This window comes from Labrus bergylta, chromosome 4 (assembly GCF_963930695.1).
Source record: "Labrus bergylta chromosome 4, fLabBer1.1, whole genome shotgun sequence".
NCBI lineage: Eukaryota > Metazoa > Chordata > Actinopteri > Labriformes > Labridae > Labrus > Labrus bergylta.
Genome location: NC_089198.1, coordinates 31,937,257 through 31,961,737, shown reverse-complemented (window position 1 = coordinate 31,961,737; position 24,481 = coordinate 31,937,257). Strand labels below are relative to the sequence as shown.

Here is a 24,481-nt window from a genome sequence, read left to right as displayed (position 1 = left end):
CTGTTGACCCTCCTTCTTATCTCTTAACCTTTGAAGGAGCTGTGATAACTGGTGCTGGGGACAGACTTTACATTATAGTCCCTCTATAGTAATAATGCAGGTGGTGTTAGTTATTAGTTATATAGGACTGTGACAAAAGGAGAGTATGGTATATTTGTGTATTTAAAGAGTATATTTGTGCTGATTATATACCGAGAACTGGTTTTGTTGCTGGGGCAGATTTCTACTGCTACAAAATTAAAGCAGCTTGGGGTGTCAGTAGCCTAGTAGTTAGTTTGCGTGCCCAATGTACAGAGGCTATAGTCCTCCAAGCGGGCGGCCCGGGTTCCAATCCAACCTGTGGCTCCTTTCCTGCATGTCATCCCCCACTCTCTCTCTCCTTGATTTCATCCAATGTCCTATCACTAAATAAAGGCATAAAAATCTCCAAACTAAACCCATCCATCCATTATCTTTTACCGCTTTTTCCCGTTTGGGGTCGTGGGGGCCTGGTGCCCATCCCAGTTGTCATTGGGCGGGTATACCCTGGACTGTTCACCAATCAATCACAGGGCTGACCTATTGAGACAGACAACCAGTGGTACTCAATTGCTATGGGCAATTGAGAGTCACCAGTTATCATAAAGAGCATATCTTTGGACTGTGGGAGGAAGCCGGAGTACCTGGAGAGAACCCACACATGCAAACTCTGCACAGAGAGGCTCCTGTCCCACGGGGATTTGAACCAGGAACCGTCTCGCTGTGAGGCAACAGCCCTAACCACTGCAGCACCGTGCAGCCCCGCATGTAAGCTAAAAAAAAAACTGAAGCACTTAAGTCAGAGCGGCCCTACTCCACATAGGAGAGGCATTTCAAGTTGTACCCTAAAATTTGAAGGGTTGAGGGTCAAACCTGTCAATCTAAGTGTATTCATGTGAGACGAAGCGCAGTGTGAGGCCATCGTCTGATCCACAGCTGATCTGAGCTGGAGGCTGAGGCAGGATCCTGAAAGCCTCTGAGGCTGTTCTCCTCAATCAGAGCCGGCTTCTCTGCAAGAATTTCACACGGTTATCTTTGTCCTCAAAGACACAATGCCATGTCAACAGCACTGTAACTGTAACTAGCTGCTGTGTGATAATGGGAGAAGGCTTTCACAGTGACCTTGGCGTCACATTGGAGCATGTTGTGCCTGCACAGCCCCTCCATTGTGTGCCATGATTACCACCTGTGGGTACCACCTGTGGCTGAGCTCCGTCTGCGGAGCCTCGCACCCGTCGCCTGGTTAATCTCACAGACTAATGTTCTTTATTTAGACCACCCACTCTCTATCTGATTGTTGTTTATGTTACCACAAAGTCTGTTCTATGATAACTGAATAGAGTACTTTACCAATACCTCACCGCGGCTCCACTTAAGCCCTCTGGATAATTGACACCGGCTCATGTTTACCAGTAGTTTACATTCATGGTATAATGCCTGTTGTCATAAATCATGCAAAGAATGTTAATCATCCTTCATTGTTTCATTTGTTTTGCTGCTGTTCTAAGATGCATTAATAGTGTCTACATGTCGACAAGCCAACTTATTATTATACTGTCATCACTCTGACGGGAGGCTCTCATTTTAAATAATATTATTAAGTGCAGAAATACATCAAGGAAAAGTAATGTGCTGTGGTTATTTTCAGCCAAACAAATGTTTAATCCTGCTTTTTTAAAAATAGTTTATCAGTTTTTTTTAATCAGTGTACAGAGTGAACCGTGTACAAAAAAAACCCAAAAACATTAGTCTGAGAAGAGAAAAGATAACTCAAGATTTAACTAACTAGCTCATTTCCATCTGTTTGTCACCGGGCAGATGATGCCAACAGTGAAATACAAATCAACCAGTCATGCACGCACGCACACGCACGCACGCACGCACGCACGCCACACACACACACACACACACACACACACACACACACACACACACACACACACACACACACACACACACACATTTCATAAGAGAGAAGAAAGATATTAAATTAAATTAAATGCATGTAGCAAAGAAAACATATTATTTTCACTTGTCCAAAGCTCACAGCAGCGTTTCCACATTTTTATTTTCCACAACATCAATGACTTTAAATCAAGTTTGCCTGACCCACTGTTGAGAAATCAACTCACACAAAAAAAAACTTCTTCAAAGTGGTTAAAGTAAATATCAAATTGTAGAAGTTTGGACATTAAGCGTATCACCAGATTAACTTCTAATTTATGCGTTTGACAACATTTAATGACATTTAAAGAGTTTTGGATCAGCATCAGTCTTAGTAAGGATGCTTCTGTTTAACACATGTATCGTTTCTGTAAGATGAGTTAAAGCTCGGGGATGATGACAAAGGAATTCCTCCCTGTGTCTATTTAAAGCTTGAGTCGTGGTCCCCTGGCTGCTTGAGGATACCTATGATTAATCGTTGCACCACATAGAGCTCCTAATATGGCCTCGCCAGAAGACCCCCATTACTGATAACAGCCTGTCCTGCTGATTTCTATATTGCTCTGTGCCACTCATTAACCCCCTCCCTTTATGTCCCTCTAACCTAACTCAGACACAATAACATTCTTGTGCCTCTGAAACGCTCCTCCATATTTGGTAGAGAGGCTTTGTTTATAAAGAGAACTGATGGTGAAACCCCCCAGTAGGTCACCATTCTATCTCAAGGTAAGGTACTGGGAAAATGAAACACAGCATTGATACTAAACCATTACCTGTGTTGGTGTACACTGCTGATCAGCTTCTATTACTTCCTTCCTCAGGACCGTTACACCTCAGTCTTCTCAGAAGGGATTAGTAAGGTAAGAACACCTGGAGACAAAAATGAATCTGATAAAAAACATATTAATGATATACAGCATGTGTTATCTCCTTAATTTAAAAAAAAACCACACGCTTGAATTTTGATTGAATTTTAATTTTCTATAGACAAATTGAAGGATGGGTGACGCACACATGAGAGAGTTTGGGGCAGCGGCCCCGTACCTGAGGAAGTCGGACAGGGAGCGTCTGGAGGCCCAGACCCGAATCTTCGACATGAAGAAGGAGTGCTTTGTCCCCGACCATGATGAGGAGTATGTGAAGGCTTCCATCACCAGCCGTGAGGGGGAAACAGTCACTGCTCAGACTGCGAAAGGAAAGGTCAGTGAGCTGGCAGGAGAGCTGCTGCCCTGGACACAGGAGATGACAGAGAGGCCATTTAACCTTTAGTCACTTAGCAGAGAAACAGAAGACAGAGACTGACATCCAAATGGAGTGATAGACTGACGAGCCTGAGCTTCATCCCGGTGCTTTTCAAAGTGTGGGTCCATCTGGGTCGCAAACATTTGGAGGGGAGATTTGTAAAATCTTACATAATGTCTTTTAAAAAAAATATTTTTGGGCTTTTTGTGCCTTTATTGGAGAGATAGGACAGTGGAAAGAGTTGGAAATCAGGGAGACAGAAAGTGGGGATTGACATGCGGGTAAGGAACCACAGGTTGGATTTTAACCTGGGCCACCCGCTTTGAGGACTACAGCCTCCATACATGGGACGCCTACACTAACCACTGGGCCACCAGCGCCCCACATTATGTCTCTTTAGATTTGATTAATCACTGCATGTTAAAATCTTATGTGTTCATTTTCTATGCCAGTCTTTCAATTTAAATCCCCCCAAATTGCAACTGTCTAGCCAATCAGCATCGGGCAGCTGACACTGATGTATCATGTTTACTGTTACAATTGATTATGTTAATACAGAAATAACAAACAGAAATTAGACTGAATGAAATGTATAATGAATGAACAAGATTCTTAATTGTTATGAAAAAAATTAAATGTATAACGGAGTTGTGGACTTCATTTTTGATATCAGACATCCTAATGGAATTCAAATAATTTTGCAAGAGAGGCTGTCAGGCTGATGCTACTTTGGGTCGTTGGCATGGCAACATTAGAGAACCCCTCCTTTAACCTAAAGTGTTTTTATTAAAAAAATACTTCTAGTAATGATATTCTTCTTTATTCATTACCGCTGCATCACTTGTGACTGTTTCCTTCTCAGACCGTCACCGTGAAGGAGTGTGATGTTCACCCTCAGAACCCGCCAAAGTTTGATAAAATTGAGGACATGGCGATGTTCACCTTCCTCCACGAGCCCGCTGTGCTGTTTAACCTCAAAGAGCGTTACGCAGCCTGGATGATCTACGTGAGTTCAGGGCTTTTTTTCCCCTCTATATTACTTTAGTGTTATAAAACTACATTCTAGACGAGCTAAGATAACTTCATGTAAAACAAGCGTTTGCTTTCTTTATCTTATATAGACCTACTCGGGGCTCTTCTGTGTGACTGTCAACCCCTACAAGTGGCTGCCGGTCTACAACCAAGAGGTGGTCGTTGCCTACAGAGGAAAGAAGAGGAGTGAAGCTCCTCCTCATATCTTCTCCATCTCTGACAATGCCTATCAGTACATGCTAACTGGTAATCTGTCTTCAGTGAAATATTCACAGAGAGATGAAATGGAAAAAAAAGTTAAAGTATCCATGAACCTAAAAAGATCCTTTCTTCTTCTTTTCTTTATTTTACAGACAGAGAAAATCAGTCCATTCTCATCACGTGAGTTATCGTTCTTTTTAATACTAAGAATGATATCAAGCAAGTAGCATCTGATTGTTAATATGCTTGGGTTATCCCAGTCCACAAGAATATGAAGGGTTAATAGATTAATGATGTAAAGTTGTGCCGTGACGCTGATAAAAAGACACATTGAAAGATTCCTCATTTTGAATTCAGATTTTTTTTTTAAGTATTGTCGGTCTGTACTGACTACCACTGTAACTTAGCTACATATTTGTTGAAAAATTAAAAAGGTCACTATTTGCATGTGATGACCACTTTAACTTAAGGTAACAATATCCATCATTCACTTGTTGCTTATTAGCATGCTAATTCATAGGGTACTAGCTGCTTAGCCATTCTTAAAGGCAGGGTTGGTAATTTTCTAAAACTAGCATGATTTTGAAAGAAGCATTCCCTCAGTGCTTCTTCTACACCCCCTCCCCTCGGTGCTCCCTCAAAAACCATGCCCATCACTTACATGCACTAGCGCCGTCGGTCCAGAAGTGTACCTCAGCTCACACTTTGAGTGTGGGCCAGTGCACTCAAGAGGTAGAGAGCGAGCAGGGAGACAGGGAGGCGTGTGATTGGTTCATCAGATTGGTATCTCATGGCAGACATTGGTCAAAGTTTTTACAGACTTACAAACTGATACAGATGATGGATTTTCTTTGTTCCTTTTTCAGAGAACATGAGTTATTAATTTCTGTCAGGACCTAAAGACAATTTCAACCAAAATCTTAAAAAGTGGATCTGGAGAACTTTACCAACCCTGCCTTTAAGCGCTTATTAGTACCTTATTCTATAAGACCATATTCTTTACTTTTTTAAAGTTAATATTGGGGCCTTTTTGCCTTTACTGGACAGGACAGATGAAGAGACACAGGGAATGTTGGGAGGAGAGAGTGAGGGAGGACAGCAAAGGGCAGAGGTCAGAATCTATGGCTGCTGTGACGAGGACTATAGCCTATAGACAAAACAACAACTCTCTCTCCCTGATTTCAGACCTCTGTCCTATCTCTAAAATAAAGGCATAAAAAATCCCAAAAATAAACCTTTAAATAAAGACTAAAAACTAGCCAAGAAGCTACTAAATACCAGTAGTATGCAAATATGCAGCTACTTAATGGTGAACATTGTGACTTTAAAATAAAGTGTTACTGTCAATTTATCACAACAATTTCATTTCTGTCTTCAGTGGAGAATCCGGTGCTGGGAAAACTGTCAATACCAAGAGAGTTATTCAGTACTTTGCCAGCATTGCAGCTGCAGGAGGGAAGAAGGACGCGGGCTCAGAGAAAAAGGTAAAGATCTGCTAAAAAATAACCTCTTATGACACAAGATATATTTATCTTTGATGTTTTCTATTAAACTAAAGGATGTTTCCTCTGTTTTTTTAGGGAACTCTGGAGGATCAAATCATCCAGGCTAACCCGGCTCTGGAGGCTTTTGGTAATGCCAAGACCATCAGGAATGACAACTCTTCCAGATTTGTAAGTGTCCGTCTGAGATAGTAAAGCCCTTTGCTCTTGACTTTATCTTGAAGTTGTTGTTTCTTCTTGCTTTAAATTTTAGGGCAAATTCATCAGAATCCACTTTGCAGCCAGTGGAAAACTGGCCTCAGCTGATATCGAAACATGTAATGAAACCCGTCTTGTACTTTCATCATGTTTGTTAATTTTTCAAACTGATGAACCTTCCCTTCTAATTAGTTTTTTAAACGTTTTTGATAGATCTGCTGGAGAAGTCCCGTGTCACCTTCCAGCTTAAGGCTGAGAGAGATTATCACATCTTCTACCAGATTCTGTCTCAGAAGAAACCCGAGCTGCTCGGTAAATAAAAACAAACAAACTCTGGACCATTATCAACTTGTACATATACCCAAAGCATATAAACACTAATATTGCTGTTTTGCTTTTCAGAGATGCTGCTCATCACCAACAACCCCTATGACTACGCCTTCATCTCCCAAGGAGAGACAACTGTAGCCTCCATCAATGACGCTGACGAGCTGATGGCCACTGATGTGAGTAGGGATGTATTATTGGAACAGGCACTCACATCACAAAGTCATAGTAAAGTTATTTGTATGTAAATAGAGATTGCACGACTTCAGATTTGTTCAAGTCGAACTGTGATAATAGTCGAGTTGATGTCGACTAGACACTGACGACGTTATCAATGAAACCACAGGAGAAGGATATATTTTGCAAAAATCAATGATTTTTATTTGCAAATCTTGAAAGCAGATGGTTAACACACAAAGAAACAACAGGCTGCAACATGTGTGTTTCAACTCTCATAACAGCGAGTGCAAAGGAAAAAAAGTCACTTGGGAAAGAAAAAACAGCGTCTTGCCTACTCACTGTCATAGTCCTGCTCAGTCACCATTTAAATGGCTGATTTTTTGGGGGCTTTTTATGACTTTATTTAGAGATAGGACAGTGGATCAAGTCAGAAGTGGGGGAGAGAGAGAGTGGGGAATGACTAGTGGGAAAGAAGCAACAAGAGGCACTGCTTGTCAACAGGTGAGGCAGGCAAATGCTTGGGGCCCCAGACCAGTAGGGGGCGGTAGGAAACCTCCCTAAGGCGTTCCCTTCTGACAGAACTCACTCTAGTAGGGCCCCCCCATTGTTTTTTGCCTAGGGTCCTAACAGTCTCTCGAATCGCCACTAGGAGCCATAGGTCGGATTCTATCCCCGGGCTGCAGGTTTGGAGGACTGCAGCCTCTGTACATGGGGCTACCAAAAAAGTCAAAATCTTTCTGCCAAAATACGAACTCTGAAATATACTTTCAATTAGTAGTGACTGCAACATTATTCTTTGTTTAAGAAGATGTCAAGAGTAACCTGAACAACATTTTCTATCAACACTTAATCAAAAGGAATTTGTTGCCAAGCTAAAAACTGTGGGGTAGATGCAAAACCTGAATTTTACAGTACTGCATATAAAAGGCTGTTTTACCACTATATCAAGATACTGGGTAGAATAATTGTGGTGTTTCTTTCAATCAATTAAACCTATGTGAAATGGACCATGCAGTGATGATGATTTTGTAAGGGGGTTGTTTAGTTCAGGAAAAGTAATTGTAATTGTAACGGGTCAGTAGAGTCGGTCGTCTCTCAACCGGAAGGTCTGAGTTCATCCCCAGATCCTGCAGCCACATGTTCGATGCTTCTTTGGGTAAGACACTTCACCCTAATACTGATGGACACTTGCCATAGCAGCTTCTATGTGTGTGAATGTGTAGGTGTGACATGCGGTTTGAGCAATCAGAAGACTAGAAAAACACTCGCTCAAGTCCATTACCATTTGATTCCTGTTGAACACCCAGGTATAACAAAAAGAGACAAATATATTTAAAATATGATGTTTTCATTCAGGATGCCTTTGACGTGCTGGGCTTCACTCAAGAAGAGAAGAACGGCATTTACAAGATGACTGGAGCCATCATGCACCACGGCAACTTGAAGTTCAAGAACAAGCAGCGAGAGGAGCAGGCCGAGGCTGACGGCACTGAAGGTGAGAAAACTCAATGATCAACGTGAACATGTCAGGATCTAATGCATTTATTGAGTAATTCTTCTAATCATAAAATTTGACTTTGAATGTAATTTTCAGTTGTGGACAAAATTGCATACCTCATGGGCCTGAACTCTGCTGACCTCATCAAAGGCCTCTGTCACCCAAGGGTCAAAGTAGGAAACGAGTGGGTCACCAAGGGGCAAAATGTCCAGCAGGTGAGAATGAAACTTCAGATTTAAATGTACTGTAATGTGTACAATATATGAATGAAGCAACAGTGAGGGCAAAACAAGGTCATGTACTTTAATTTTGAGAGTTTCTTTTAGGTGTACTATGCTATCGGTGCACTGGCTAAGTCAGTGTATGAGAAGATGTTTCTCTGGATGGTGGTGAGGATCAACCAATCCCTGGACACCAGGCAGCCCCGCCAGTACTTCATTGGTGTTCTGGATATTGCTGGATTTGAGATCTTTGATGTGAGCGGCATAATTTATTTATTTCATCCAACCCCTCATTTTTACTTCAATTCATCTAAGACATTACTTTGTTGTTTTTACCTTACAGTTCAACACCTTCGAGCAGCTGTGCATCAACTTCACCAATGAAAAACTGCAACAGTTTTTCAACCACCACATGTTTGTGCTGGAGCAGGAAGAGTACAAGAAAGAGGGCATTGAATGGACTTTCATTGATTTTGGTATGGACCTGCAGGCCTGTATCGACCTGATTGAAAAGGTGAGTTAAGAACAATTCTCTATCAGGATTTCAAGTCCATTACAGAGGTCCATTGTCCATTTTTAAACAGTGCAATGAGAACTTTACTGTTTTTTATAGCCCATGGGTATCATGTCCATCCTTGAAGAGGAGTGCATGTTCCCCAAAGCCTCAGACACCAGCTTTAAAGCTAAGCTCTACGACAACCATCTGGGGAAATCCAACAACTTCCAGAAGCCCAGAGTTGTCAAAGGGAGACCAGAGGCCCATTTTGCCCTGATGCATTACGCTGGAACTGTTGATTATAACATTAACAACTGGCTGGTGAAGAACAAAGATCCTCTCAATGAGACTGTTGTTGGACTCTACCAGAAGTCAAATCTAAAGCTACTTGCTACCCTCTTTGCAAATTACGCTGGAAGTGAAGCAGGTAAGAAAGAACTGGGTGTATTCTTCCTAGGGGATGTTAATCTTTTGTAATAATGAAAGCAGAAAGTTTTTTTTTGTATGCATATTGATGCATTATAATTATTAGGTGAAGGTGGAAAAGGCGGCAAAGGAGGTGGAAGCAAGAAAAAGGGTTCATCCTTCCAAACTGTGTCTGCCTTGCACAGGGTAAGTTATGTCATCACATTGATAACTAAGAGATATGAGTCACAATTACCACTGGCTGTTAAACACAAGGTAAACTTACCTCCACAGGAGAACCTGAACAAGCTGATGACCAACCTGCGGTCCACTCACCCTCACTTTGTGCGCTGCATCATCCCCAATGAGACCAAGACTCCTGGGGCCATGGAGAACCCTCTGGTGATGCACCAGCTGCGCTGTAATGGCGTGCTGGAGGGCATCAGGATCTGCAGGAAGGGCTTCCCCAACAGGATCCTCTATGGAGATTTCAAACAGAGGTAGAGCCTCATTTGTAGAATGTTTAGAAACATTATTTATTAAAGTGGTAATTGGTAAATAGACTTCAGCTTGTATTTTCTAGTCTTAGCGCCTTTTACAGCACATGTCCCATTCACCCATTCACACCACTTGCATACACTGATGACAGGCTGAAAAGTAAAGTAAAGTGTGCATCAGTATTAAAGTCTGTTCATACACATTCAGACTCCACTGATGCAGCAGGAAGAGCAATTTGGGGTTCAGTGTCTCGCCCAAACACATTTAGACAAACCATCGACCTTTTGGTTGAGAGACGACCGACTCTCTAACTGAACCACTGAACCACAGTCCCATGGAAATATCCTCCAAGATAAATATTTTTCTTTGCAGATATCGAATTCTGAATCCTGCTGCCATCCCTGAGGGTCAGTTCATTGACAGCAAAAAGGGAGCAGAGAAACTTCTTGGGTCTCTGGACATTGACCACAACCAATACAAGTTTGGACACACAAAGGTAATTTATAGTTGTACATTTCTAACCCGAGTATTGAAGGGAAACAGTGATGAGGGCAAAATGTTTATGCAAGATTAGATACATTTTCCTGAACGGAGCCCAGTCTGATAACAAGTAACAACTACTGAAGGAGATTCACTTAAAAGTAAAACACTGGCACCAGTAAACGGAAGGGTCATCGGTACATCTGAATAATATTGTAAATATTCATGTAGCTTCTATCTGCCATCATAAGCTGGTTGCAATCAACCCAACAGGCCTGTAGCTGAAATTGAATTTCAGCATCAAAAGTAATATTGTGATGCTTTGAAGATACAATGTACAAAAGTGAAAGCCTGTGTTTGTATGTTGTTACGTGCTCTTAAAGGTGTTCTTCAAGGCCGGTCTTCTTGGGACACTTGAGGAGATGAGAGATGACCGTTTGTCCCTCATCATCACTGGAATCCAGTCCCGGTCACGAGGTCTGCTGGCACGAGTGGAATTCCAGAAGATTGTTGAAAGGAGGCAAGAGCAATCAGGAATTTAAAAATAACAAAAAAAAGCAAGTAAAAGATATTAACTTTTTGAAGTGAGAGTAATATGTTGTGTTGATTTTTTGCAGAGATGCACTATTGGTGATCCAGTGGAACATCCGGGCCTTCATGGGGGTCAAGAATTGGCCCTGGATGAAGCTGTTCTTCAAAATCAAACCTCTGTTGAGATCTGCTGAAGCAGAGAAGGAGATGGCCAACATGAAGGAAGAATTCCTGAAACTGAAAGAGGCTTACGCAAAATCAGAAGCCCGCAGGAAGGAACTAGAGGAGAAAATGGTCTCTCTTCTCCAAGAGAAGAATGACCTGCAGCTCCAAGTTCAAGCAGTAAGTGTGAAGAAAACATTTGCAATATTTAAATGTCAAAACCTAAATATAAGTATATTGCAACTAATCATGATCAATTTAATTTATGACCATTTGAATCTAGGAGCAAGATAATCTCGCAGATGCAGAAGAAAGATGTGAGGGGCTGATCAAACACAAAATCCAGATGGAAGCAAAAGCCAAAGAGCTGACAGAGAGGCTGGAGGATGAGGAGGAGATGAATGCTGAACTTACAGCTAAGAAGAGGAAGCTGGAGGATGAGTGTTCAGAGTTAAAGAAGGACATTGATGACTTGGAGTTAACTCTGGCCAAAGTGGAGAAAGAGAAGCATGCCACTGAGAACAAGGTATGACTGTTATTTTCATTTCTATGAAATGGCATGAATGAGTAGCATGACAAAAGCATTTTTTATACTTTAATGTCATTTCACAGGTGAAGAACCTGGTCGAGGAGATGGCAGCTCTGGATGAAATCATTGCTAAGCTGACCAAAGAAAAGAAAGCATTACAGGAAGCTCACCAGCAAACACTGGATGACCTGCAGAGTGAAGAAGACAAAGTCAACACTCTGACCAAGGCCAAGGCTAAGCTGGAGCAGCAAGTAGATGATGTAAGAACTTTAAGTTGTTTGGATCATATTTAAGTTTGGTTACCTGGGACATCCTCCCTTCTTCCCTACTGATGTATATTGACTTTCCATAATGTTGATGTCCAGCTTGAAGGTTCATTGGAGCAAGAGAAGAAGATTAGGATGGATCTTGAGAGAGCTAAGAGGAAGCTGGAGGGAGACTTAAAATTAACCCAAGAGAGCCTAATGGACCTGGAGAATGACAAACAACAACTGGAAGAGCATATGAAAAAGTAAACACATCCTTCTACTGTTTCAAAAGCACGTCTGTATCTGTATAGATACGCCTGTTGTTGTTCTAATTCTTTTTTTTTTTCCAAAATAGGAAAGATTTTGAACTGAGTCAACTCAACGGTAGAATCGAGGATGAGCAGGCAATAACCATTCAGCTTCAAAAGAAAATGAAGGAGCTCCAGGTAATGGATGATTAATGATACAGTTATGGTTCAAAGTTGGTAAAACCCAGAAGGTAGTAGGACTAAATCTTCTTTTGTACAGGCCCGCATTGAGGAGCTGGAGGAAGAGCTGGAGGCAGAGCGAGCTGCCCGAGCTAAGGTGGAGAAGCAAAGAGCAGACTTGGCCAGAGAGCTGGAGGAGATCAGTGAGAGGCTGGAGGAGGCTGGTGGAGCAACATCTGCCCAGATTGAGATGAACAAAAAGAGGGAGGCAGAGTTCCTAAAGCTCCGCAGAGACCTTGAAGAGGCCACTCTGCAGCACGAAGCCACTGCTGCCACTCTCAGGAAGAAACAGGCCGACAGTGTCGCTGACCTTGGAGAGCAGATTGACAACCTGCAGAGAGTCAAACAGAAACTGGAGAAGGAGAAGAGTGAGCTCAGGCTGGAACTGGATGATGTGGTCTCCAATATGGAACATATTGTGAAGACAAAGGTTGGCTGAACAGAAATTTTTTTTTTTTTCATTTTCATATTGTACAGATGTGCATATGTGTGGTATAAAGCGTGTACTCAAATGTTTCAATGTAGACAAATCTAGAGAAGACATGCAGGACTGTGGAGGATCAGATGAGTGAATACAAAACCAAATATGAGGAGGCTCAACGCTGCATCAATGACTTCAACATGCAAAAAGCAAAACTTCAAACGGAGAATGGTACGTTTTCATATTATTTCAATATAAATTAATTTGTTAGCACACACTTCCCGTGTTTAAAAAGTTCAAGTTACAAAAGTCCTTGAAAAAGATGACGTGTTGGTGGTGAAGGTCTTTTGGACACTGAAAAACTTTAATATTTGTAAAACACCAGGTGAGCTTTCCCGGCAGCTGGAGGACAAGGATTCTCTGGTGTCTCAACTGACGAGAGGAAAGATGTCCTACACGCAACAGATTGAAGACCTCAAGAGACAACTTGAAGAGGAGACCAAGGTGACTTAAAGGTTTAATGCCAGGGCTAGTACCTGTACAGTCATTATTACTGAGTGCATATATAGCAGTGTTATCAATTCATTAACTTTTGTTCAACAGGCCAAGAGTGCCCTGGCCCATGCAGTGCAGTCTGCTCGTCATGACTGTGACCTGCTCAGAGAGCAGTATGAAGAAGAGCAGGAGGCCAAGGCTGAACTCCAGCGCGGCATGTCCAAGGCCAACTCTGAGGTGGCTCAGTGGAGAACTAAGTACGAAACTGATGCCATCCAGAGAACCGAGGAACTGGAGGAGGCAAAGTAAGTCTCTTTGAGATATAAAAATGTGGTATGTTATTCCTCAGGAGATGTTTATCTTCGTCTAGCAGATCAGCTTTTTGTTTGTGTTATGTTCTGACTAAAATGTAAGACGAACAAAAAGTTTGTCTGTTACACGACTGAGCAGCCAGTCATTGTTGTTGAATTTTTTAAAATGTATCAAACCAGCTGAACTGCAAGGATCATTAAGTTGTTTGAATGAATGATTTTTAAAGGAAGAAGCTTGCAGCGCGTCTTCAGGACGCCGAGGAGGCTGTGGAAGCAGTGAATGCTAAATGTTCCTCTCTGGAGAAGACCAAACACAGACTGCAGAATGAGATTGAAGATCTCATGGTGGATGTGGAGAGGTCGAATGCTGCTGCAGCTGCTCTGGACAAGAAGCAAAGAAACTTTGACAAGGTGAAGTACTACTAAGTATTTGTGAACAGAATATAGTTTAAGACTTGAAACCATTGGAAAATAAATAATCAGGGGATTTCTTTGACCTTTCAGCCGGTTATTTCCAGGCAAGTCGGCTCAAAATCTTCACCCATTCACACACCATTATAGGATAATGTTTGGCAATCTCAAAGGGGACATGATGGGTCAAAATATATTTTTTAAAAAGGTCTACTTTGGTAGCAAATAAGGCTCGACCGACATAGGATTTTTGCAGCCGATACCGACATCGATATTAGGAAGAGAAATACATGTACAGTGTTGGGTTGATCCCTCAAACATTAGTTATCATAGTTATCACATAACAAAGTTATCAAACATTTATAGAAAAGATATATAATGAATCAATCGAGTAAGATCGGCGTATATCTGCAATAAAAGCAGTCGATACCGATAGTCACTTGATATGCTTTTATCGGCCAATCAGCAGGATTATCAGCAGATTAATCAGCAGGGCTCCAGTACTGAACCGGTGGTACTATCAAAAAGTGATGTAGGGTATATTGTGATTAATGGGGAAAGCAGAATTCAAATTTTGCAAGTTAATGTTTCTACAAACACAAGCTCATTAAAGTGATTTTAAGAGGGGTCAATGATGTCCAAAAAAGTCCAATTGACACATTCAAAACAGCAAATCTGGTTGGAAGGTTTGGGTGCGTTTTTTTTTTTTTAAACAATGTTTCATTCAAGGTGGACTGCCCAACTCACCACATCGCATCTGGTACTGAAGCACTCACAGTTTGCCCTTCTTTCTGCTGTAGGTCCTCTCTGAGTGGAAGCAGAAGTATGAGGAGTCTCAGTGTGAGCTGGAGAGCTCTCAGAAGGAGGCCAGGGCTCTGAGCACTGAACTCTTCAAACTGAAGAACTCCTATGAGGAGGCTCTGGATCATCTGGAGACCATGAAGAGGGAGAATAAGAATTTACAGGGTAAGGTCACCTGCCAGGTTTTCTGCTGAAAAATGTAGCATAATATTATATCTTTATTTTACCTCGGAGCACCACCTTACAAAGTAAGGAAATTAATATTACCTGTAGTAATTAATTAATCAGTCAGTTTCATATCTTGAAAGAAGTAAGTTCTAGAAATGTTAAACCAGAAAACACACAGACAAAGTTCTGAATTTTACGTGTAAAATTTAATATAGAAATGGTAAACAATAAGGTATAGATGAAACAGATAAAGAATACGATTCTTATGATCGGGATAATGCAATTATAATGTATGGTGACATTATATATTTAATAACGAGATAAAACGCGGTATTGTTTAAATGGCTTAATCAGCAAATGATCAAAAAGAAAAAAAGTTGATAAATGAATTTTAGGATTCTAATTGGATTTAAAGGGAGCTCTGAATAGACACAACTCACGACTTAATCTCTCAACACCCACTGCGGAACCAACACTCTTACTGTGAGGTGAGTTTGATTGAACTCGGACGGCTGGTCCCGCGTTTCAGTCTCCGGCAAGTAGTTCTTTTCAGGCCCAGAGAGGTCCACGGGCCAGATTAGATTAGCACCTGGGTCGGAGTATGCAGCTAGGATGGAGGTGGAATGGCAGTTCAGCCGTCGTGGTTGTGTCGACACCAGCTCCAAGTGGATCCAACAGGAAAAATATTAAAGAGTCTTTTGATACGTCGATTTCCAATTTAAATTAAACTGATGGCCATCTCTATAAATCCAAATTAAGAAATTGCCGTTCAAAATTGAAGAGCAAAGACTTTGGAGAAGAAAGTTCAAAAGCCTTGTTTGAGAAAAAATAATTGATGTTTCAAAAATGTGCGTTGAAAATAAAAGTTCAGCAGAGATTCGTCTCTCTACGGCGCAAACTTAAGAGTCTCAAGGTGATCCGAACTGAAGTCCGAAGAGAAGCGGAAGAAAAAAACAAGAACAAGAGATCTGAGCTGAGTCTGAACTTTTATCAGCTGCAAGAGAGGGGGGCCGCCCAAGGGTTACTCCCACTCTGACCGGAGGACATTTGTTAAAATTAAAACGAGTTTACTCAATAAGATTAAGAATAAGAATCTAAACATATACACGTCACCATACATTAATTTCGATATTATTCCTATCAGATCCACGTTGACGTAGGTTCACTTCATATATTTAGACATGCATTTCTATCAGATTCATGTTGAGATGAAAATCACACCATCTGGGAACATCCTCAGTTAATCCCAGCATGTACAAAACCATGTTATACAGTCAACATTCTTAATAAGACATATTAATAAAAGAAATTGGTGTCTTTAAATAACACCGTCTATAGCTAATATCAAAGAGTATGCTTTATAACACACCTAAATGTATAATTATGAAGGTTACGTATTCATGGAAATTCTAACACTAGATGGCAATAGCGCTCCACGTCAAATTCCTATTAAACTATTAAAACTATTATTTGTATTCCGAACATCAGATTTTGAGTTTAAAAATATGATTACAATACATTCAATGTGACAATTACAAATATCTAGATGAAGAAAGACATAAATGTTCATTTGATGCAGAATTGAACGCTGTGGTTTGATCAGTTTTTCAGCAATCCTTCAACAGATGGTCAATTTTACGACTTTGCAGAGACTGGTTTCAGTCATAGTTCATGTCTTTGGGGTCAATTCGTAGATAGCAGAGTGTTCTGTTTCCGCTTGGTTGTTTACTCAAGGCGTTGTAAAAGTTTATAATATCCTGTCTTCCAGAGCCTGTCTGAGAGGGAGACTTAAATCATTGATCAGTTCCTTTGTTTCTTGGTAAAAAGTAACCACGATGTTAATCCACTCTATAAATTATAATTGTGAGACTTTTTTCCACTTCCATTTTCCATATTCCACAGAGGAGATTTCTGATCTCACCGAGCAACTTGGTGAGGGGGGGAAGAGCATCCATGAACTGGAGAAACTACGGAAACAACTGGAACAGGAAAAGAGTGAGATTCAGTCAGCTCTTGAGGAAGCTGAGGTACAGGACATCTTTGATGAATAAGACACTGTACAGTAAAGCTGTAAAGCTCAAATGTATAACTCTGTGCGCTCCACCTCATCAGGCCTCCCTGGAGCATGAAGAGGGTAAAATTCTCCGAGCTCAGCTAGAGTTCAACCAGATCAAAGCTGATATCGAACGCAAACTAGCCGAGAAAGATGAGGAGATGGAGCAGACAAAGAGGAATCTGCAGAGGACCATTGACACCCTGCAGAGCTCCCTTGAAGCCGAGTGCCGCAGCAGGAATGAGGCCCTCCGTTTGAAGAAGAAGATGGAGGGAGACCTCAACGAGATGGAGATCCAGCTTAGCCAGGCCAACAGGCAGGCGGCTGAGGCCCAGAAACAACTGAAGGCTGTTCATGCACATCTGAAGGTGAGCTATGCAAATGGAAATTCTTGCTTTTTAGGGAATTTAATGTCTGAACTATTTTTTAAATATTCATGTGGTTAATTTGATCCAATTAAGGATTGCCAAATTCAGCTGGACGAGTCTCAACGAGCCAACGATGATCTCAAAGAGAACATTGCTATCGTTGAGAGGCGCAACAACCTGCTGCAGGCTGAAGTGGAAGAACTGAGGTCTGCTCTGGAGCAAACTGAGAGAGGACGCAAACTTGCTGAACAAGAGCTGCTGGATGTTAGTGAGAGGGTGCAGCTACTGCACTCACAGGTGAGAGCTAACATGTCATTAATCACTACTTGTGAAAATGATAGAGAAGGATACAAAAGAATAACCTTTAATGTTAATTTTTGACAATAATTATTTAACACCTCTAAACTCCATAGAACACTGGCCTGATAAACCAGAAGAAGAAACTAGAGGTTGATGCCTCCCAGCTTCAAACTGAAGTGGAGGAAGCAGTGCAGGAGTGCAGGAATGCTGAGGAAAAGGCCAAGAAGGCCATTACTGATGCTGCCATGATGGCGGAGGAGCTGAAGAAAGAACAGGATACCAGCGCCCACCTGGAGCGTATGAAGAAGAACATGGAGCAGACCATCAAAGACCTGCAGCACCGTCTGGATGAAGCTGAGCAGATCGCCTTGAAGGGAGGGAAGAAGCAGCTGCAGAAGCTGGAGGCCAGGGTGAGTAACCAACATGTGTGATATCAATATTCCAGATTTGCAGTATAAAAAACATATCTATGGAAGCTGCAGAATCACACGGCTTACCCCAAAACTATGACACTGACACATAGCCTTTATTCATCGTTGCCCTTATAATTCTTCTTTGGCAAAAACAACCTACACGTACATGAAGCACAAACTGAACAAAATCACCTTCCCATCAGTATCGAGTGGACAGTCAGCAAATATAAACTCATCATTGCCTGGTGTTTACACTCCAGTATCAGTCTCCTGATCATTCAGAGCACCGTAACCTTGTCTTTTGATTTTTCATGAAAACTCTTATAATGTAGAAGGTTGTTTCTAACCTCCAACTGATTGTTCACTGTGGGGTTTATTAAACCTTGAGGCTGAACCGTTTAAAGCTTTTGCTTATGTGACATCGTTCTCTTAATAAATGTGTAAATGTCACTCTATTCTTAAGGTGGATTATTTAATGTTTCAACAGGTGCGGGAGCTGGAGAACGAGGTGGAGTTAGAGCAGAAGAAGAGCGGTGAAGCAGTGAAGGGCATCCGTAAATATGAGAGACGCATCAAGGAGCTCACATACCAGGTGAGTTTTTTTTTTTTTACTTTAACAAAGAGCAGATGTATATTAAAGTCATGTTTATTAAAGATATGTTTAAATCTTATACTTACTGTTTTTCTCATAAACACACTTTATTGAATGGATCTGTATCTGAAAAATAAAAAAAATATTATTCTAAAGAAAGGATGTTCATATCTTTTTATATAAGCCTTATTTATCACATTAAAGACCGTACATGAACACATCTGAAAACAAACATCTGGAATATATTACCTGAGTATCGTCACTGTACGACGCTGGAAAATTATTTTTTAAAGATGTGACCTTTCAAAACCCTGCTTTCAAAGAAGTTTGGACATTGTGATAAAAATGTAGTTAAAGAAAGGATGTGAAGATTTGTAAATCATTGCAAACCTCATATTTAACAGAGAGTGAAAGACAAGAGAAAATACTCAGAAGTGATGTACCCATTTTGAATTTGATGCATTTTTGGAAACTTCTTTGAAAAGCGGGTGAAACCGCTGGGCTTCTTTTAATTATTTGACATTTGACCTTCAGTCCCTTTAGTTTGGAGAACTCAAACACTCACTAATCCCCAGCTCGTGCAGCCACATGTCTGATGTGTCCCTGTGCAAGACACTTAACCCCAAGTTGCTCCAGCTGCTTCATCAGTGTGTGAATGTGTATGAATGGATGAGTTAATACTGATGGACTCTTTACTCAGCAACCTCTACCATCAGTGTGTGAATGTGTATGAATGGATGAGTTAATACTGATGGACTCTTTACTCAGCAGCCTCTACCATCAGTGTGTGAATGTGTATGAATGGATGAGTTAATACTGATGGACTCTTTACTCAGCAGCCTCTACCATCAGTGTGTGAATGTGTATGAATGGATGAGTTAATACTGATGGACTCTTTACTCAGCAGCCTCTACCATCAGTGTGTGAATGTGTAGGTGTGACCTGCCTTGAGTATACAGTCAGAAGACTAGAAATGTTATATAAGCTAAAGTCCATTTACTATAAAGATCTACAATGAGAGCTTCGACTGAATCCTGTGGTTGATCTGGGGCCAAAACTCAGTGACAGGACAACTACATGACAGAAAGACTTGTAGTCCCATCAGTGGTTTGAAAGTCACGATGAAAAGTCTGCTGAAGGCCATTAAAGTGATTTAGCATTTCCTTCATTTTTCTCCAGTTACAATATGCTGGTGAGTTGCTTCATTATTTCATTTTTTATTTGCAGACCGATGAAGACCGCAAGAATACGGCGCGTCTGCAGGATCTGGTGGACAAACTGCAGCTGAAGGTCAAAGCCTACAAGAGAGCTGCTGAGGAGGCTGTAAGTGTGGAAACAAGTCTATTATGTGTGCTGTTTTTAAGACTGGGTTACATTTTATTAACTTTCCAAAATGTCATTGGAGGCTTACGATGACTTAGAAAGCTGTTATTGCGAATAGTTACAACAACCAGAACACATTTTAACATTTCAAACCTCATTGCTTACTGTGTTGAATGTTACCCAGGAAATCTTTCTAACTCAGCTGTGACTTCTTTTGGACTCAGTTGGTTTCCCTGAAGAACAAAACCAACAAATATCGTCTTATTCTTCTGTTCACTTTCCAAACCAAGCAAAGTGACTGTGACTGTGGATGAATCTGCAATGTGGCATACCCAGGTTCCAAAAGTAATGGTAACAATCTGACTGTGTGGTGTTTTGTTAAATCCTGCAGGAGGAGCAGGCCAACACTCATCTCGGCAAGTTCCGTAAACTGCAGCATGAGTTGGATGAGGCTGAAGAGCGAGCCGACATTGCCGAGTCTCAGGTCAACAAGCTGCGGGCCAAGAGCCGTGACGTGGGGTCAAAGGTCAGAGGCTCCTCTTGATTTGAACACAACACTTCATATATGGTCCCATCATTTAAATGTCATTGATTTTTAGGTTGTGGTTTATGTGGGATACATTTAATTTCACAGATTTTAAAAGAATAAATAAACCAGACTAGGAGTGTAAAGATCAATTTTATTAAAGTTTTTTATGGAATTGAGAAGTTGTGTGAGTGGGTGTTAAAAGGTTAGAGAAACTGTAACATGACCGCTTCTTTGTAAGTGAGTTAAAAGGACTGATGGATGATAGGGTGAGAGACACATTTTATTAGACATGGAAGAAATGTCACTCCTCAGCCAGACTACACACAGGCCAGGGAGGGGTTAGTCTGTCTCGAGGTCAATTATTTTCTGCATTAATAAAAACATCAAGAGGATGCTGAGTAGAATTTTAATCTAAATATTTGTGTAAACTAAATAGCTTATCTGGTTCTGAATAAGACCACAAAGCCATGATTACTTTAAAATAAGAGGTGATTCAGCAGCTCCAACGTTAATGATAAGCCTGTAAGAAGTCAGATGTTCTCCTCCATACTTTTCCTGTCTCTCTTCAGCTGTCCTATCCAATAATCCATTAAAGAAACAAAAAGGCCCAAAAAATCACTTAAAAAAGAATAACAAATCTGAGGCCTTGTTGGTTTAAAGACAGGCTTAGAGCCTTACCTTTAGCTTTCCTCTACACTCACTCAATTTAATACATTCAATATGACACACTTCACTAGTTTAGTTTCTATATAATCTAGTTCTGATGTAATATCTTGTGTAACTCTTACATTGAGTTTGTTTGTCCTCTGTCAATAATCTGTTTCTGTTTGTCGTCTTTCTTATCACAGAAAGGACTGGATGAGGAGTGAAACCTTGTCAGACCTCTGGAAAGCCCCTGTGCTGTAGTCCCCTTTGTCTTCAGAGGAACTCTGTAGAATAAAGCAGCAAGTGCATTCAAATACATGCGTCTTCTTTTATTTCAATCAGGGAGAAATCTTATCATCTTTGCATCGTGTTGGGATGAGTCTAGCACTGAATGTGCTCCTGTGTCAGCGTTGAACTTGAAATGTAAAACAGCAGATCTACATTAAACGCACAGACAGAACACACACATGTACAAACACATTTCAGTAACCGTTCGAGTAAATCTTACCCTTTCCTCATCTGCTGACCACAAATCCAAAGTTTTTAAATTTGAGATACAGCTTTTATCCCCTGTTGCCATAGTCTTAAATCTACTCTCAGCACCTCACATAGAAGTACTCACAAAAGGTGCATCCCTGTGCCACCTAGTGTTGACACTCTGAACTGTAATCTGACTTTCTCTTGTTGCTGTTAAAACGCTTCAGACAATCGGACAGAGAGATTTTGATAGTGAAGCATTGTCTACATGTAAACCTAAACTCAGAGACAGCTACAGCTCTACACTTTCAGATGATAAAATAATAATGACCAGAAATTAACAGAAACATCTTTGGTTTAAGTTGTTGTAGGAGATGCCTCCCTAAACAAACATTTCATCAGACGCTGTGTGACGTCGTGTCGTCCTGTGTGAAACATGAACACACCTGGACGTGTCGTGATGACACAAACACTGCCAAAATGTCATTTAAAAAAAAAGTTTATAATCTTACATGCTCCTACGAGTGACAAGTGCTTCCCAATATCAACGTTATTCCAACACAAATCAGCTTTTTCAAACATTTTCTAAAATGAAGCCTAATGTTTTTTATTTTTTATCAAAAATGAGTTCGAGCATGTTGTAATAAAGAAGTTCAAATTAATGATCGGGAAAAAACACACAACTCTCTCCCTAAGACTCTTGATATTCAAACAACAGAGGATGACTTTCTTCAGGGAGAAATGTGCTTTTCTGCTTTCGGTTAGACAAGTAGCTCTTTAAATGTCTCTTTAAAGGAAGATGTTAAACATGAATTATGGTCTTCATATACTTTGTTTAGTTTGGTCCTAATAAAGTAGAAGCAAGTAACAACAAGTTCCTAACATCCTATCAATAATCAGTAATTAGGAGGGCAAACTCTGAGTTAATGACCTGTTAGCTACAGACTGTGGTCATACAGAATAAAGTAATAATACGCACTTAATAAAGACTTATAAGCAGCCAGAATGCTATTAATTAGCATGCTAATGAGCAACTAGTCAATGGGGAATATTGTGACCTTCATATTAAAGTGTACAAACTTTTCTAAAGCTCTCACAGACTTTCAATCATTTAGTACATCAGTTAAAATCAGTCAGTCTTTATTTGTAAATCACCAATTCATAACAAATGTTATGTGCAGACACTTTACAAAAAGCAGGTAAAAGTGCTTTCTCTTTGTTATATCATCTACAAAGACCCAACGTTAATCCATCATGAGCACTGAGCAACATTTAACAAAGTTACAGGGGCAAAATATCTGCCATAAAATATTGACATTAATCAAAAATCACTCCTTCAATTAAAACACATTCTCTGTTTTTAAACCCTCACTCGATTGACAAATAAAAAAACGACAGAAAGGAATATAAAGCTAAAAGTTAAACACATTTTTAATGCTAAATGTCCTAGGGAATTATTGAGAGGGTGATTTAAATACATTCATGTTTATTCTAAAGCTTGCTGACAGACTCACCGTACATCGTCCTTCCACAGCAGCACAAAGGATGATTCGATGATGTCTGTTAGAGGGAGCCAAGTGAAGGGAGCAAGCAGCTTGACACGAGGCTGAGGGTGGGAGCTCGATCTCATATGGCCCTGTCCTTTAAGGGATTGAGATATTTCATCAGATTTTAGACTCATAGAAAAACAAACACACAAACAAAGCTCAGCATACGCTTTGGTTTTGATTATCTGTCCCTCGTAGAACAACCTTTGAGCTGTGTCTAATGTACACACATGTAGGACTTTAAGTGTTTAGAAATGCTTCTGGATTAATCACACACCATGTAGCACATCAAGGTGACACCATTTGTTCTTTAACTCAGATTTGAGCAGCCGACAATTGGCCTTACCTCACAGGTGTCTGGATCAGAGGATGATTCCCACATGTAGACAACTGAGAATGAGAATTAGATCAACAACGTCAGAGCAAATTCAGATCAAGATTTGAAGGCTCCGTTGGAAAATGGAAAATGCTCTACATTCCCATTTTATAAGCGTTATCGGAACATCTGCGGTGTCATCGCTAGTGGAAAGCAACGGACAAAACTATCCAAAAGTATTTATTTTTGTTTTTCCTTGAACTAGTGGTTGGTGCGCACATCCCATGTACAGAGGCCAAAGTCCTGCAAAAGTCCAAGTGGGTAGCCCAGGTTCGAATCCGACCCTCTTTCCATTTGAGTCTAAAAGCGTCTCTTTGAGTAATGTGCCATAAAAGACAGGGAAAAAGTTGCATGGACATCAATTAATTAAGTAACAACATGATAAACATTTCTTTTAAGAAGATTTCTTGAGGGAGGTTAAAGGGTGTATTTTTAGTGTGATGCCTCCACCTGTTCCTCTTCATCCATCATGACATCAGACTCTGCACCGCTGCCCTTCTCAAGCAGAGAGAATCCAGACAAGAATTTCACAGGGTTATCTTTGTCCTGAAACAAAGGAAAGGAAACAATGCCATGACGACAGTGAAAGACACAAAGGGAGCAGAGAGCAGGAAAGTGATGAGTGATAATTTAAAGCCTCTGACCTTAGCTTTCACTCAACAACAGCTGCAGCTCTTAATTGTCTGAGCAGACGCTGTAGGAATGCATTTCATCACCTTTCACATGACTGACCCTGCATGAACTTTTTCTTTTTGATTAAGAATCGTAAGGTGACAAGTCCCAAGATGTTATCATTATGTTTGAAGAACAAGCTGCTGATCTTATTGATGTATCAGCCTCTGTTTAGGGTGCAGAGCAGAGACACTGACGTGAGCTTTAAGGAAGAACTTTTTGTTTTCACACATTTATGAGAGTTGAAGCTGATCACTTGATGATCGGCTGCCATGTTTTTTTATATTCATCTCTGTTAAAACAAAATTAGGTGCTACGTTACTAAAACGTTTAAGAGAACAAGATCATCCAAACCAAATATGCACGCCCATATAAAGTT

The 24,481-nt window shown here is 40.6% G+C and overlaps 1 protein-coding gene and 1 long non-coding RNA gene across 3 annotated transcripts in view; one reads left to right on the top strand and one right to left on the bottom strand.

Annotated features, from left to right (window-relative positions):
* The first annotated feature begins 2,674 nt into the window (after positions 1-2,674).
* Positions 2,675-21,344, top strand: LOC109980755 (myosin-7). The gene is made up of 38 exons (XM_029276672.2): positions 2,675-2,822; positions 2,950-3,162; positions 4,067-4,210; positions 4,326-4,482; positions 4,590-4,617; positions 5,816-5,921; positions 6,018-6,110; positions 6,193-6,256; positions 6,351-6,449; positions 6,540-6,643; positions 8,001-8,139; positions 8,239-8,357; positions 8,469-8,618; positions 8,707-8,877; positions 8,977-9,286; positions 9,392-9,471; positions 9,559-9,764; positions 10,135-10,258; positions 10,626-10,762; positions 10,860-11,115; positions 11,219-11,461; positions 11,548-11,724; positions 11,830-11,975; positions 12,068-12,158; positions 12,241-12,630; positions 12,726-12,852; positions 13,007-13,125; positions 13,225-13,421; positions 13,655-13,838; positions 14,639-14,804; positions 16,710-16,834; positions 16,920-17,228; positions 17,322-17,525; positions 17,642-17,938; positions 18,429-18,533; positions 19,761-19,856; positions 20,248-20,382; positions 21,234-21,344. Exons 2-38 carry the CDS (start codon positions 2,962-2,964, stop codon positions 21,252-21,254), a joined length of 5,820 nt encoding a protein of 1,939 aa, XP_029132505.2. The 5' UTR covers positions 2,675-2,822; positions 2,950-2,961; the 3' UTR covers positions 21,255-21,344.
* A 1,282-nt stretch (positions 21,345-22,626) lies between these two features.
* The window catches only part of LOC136179093 (uncharacterized), a 47,115-nt gene continuing 45,260 nt past the window's right edge, over positions 22,627-24,481 (bottom strand). For both annotated transcript variants that reach the window (XR_010666378.1, XR_010666379.1), the window contains exons 6-8: positions 23,881-23,976; positions 23,401-23,444; positions 22,627-23,148 (exon numbers count right to left, since the gene is read on the bottom strand). This is a non-coding gene — a long non-coding RNA (uncharacterized lncRNA). The remainder of the gene's footprint in view (positions 23,149-23,400; positions 23,445-23,880; positions 23,977-24,481) is intronic.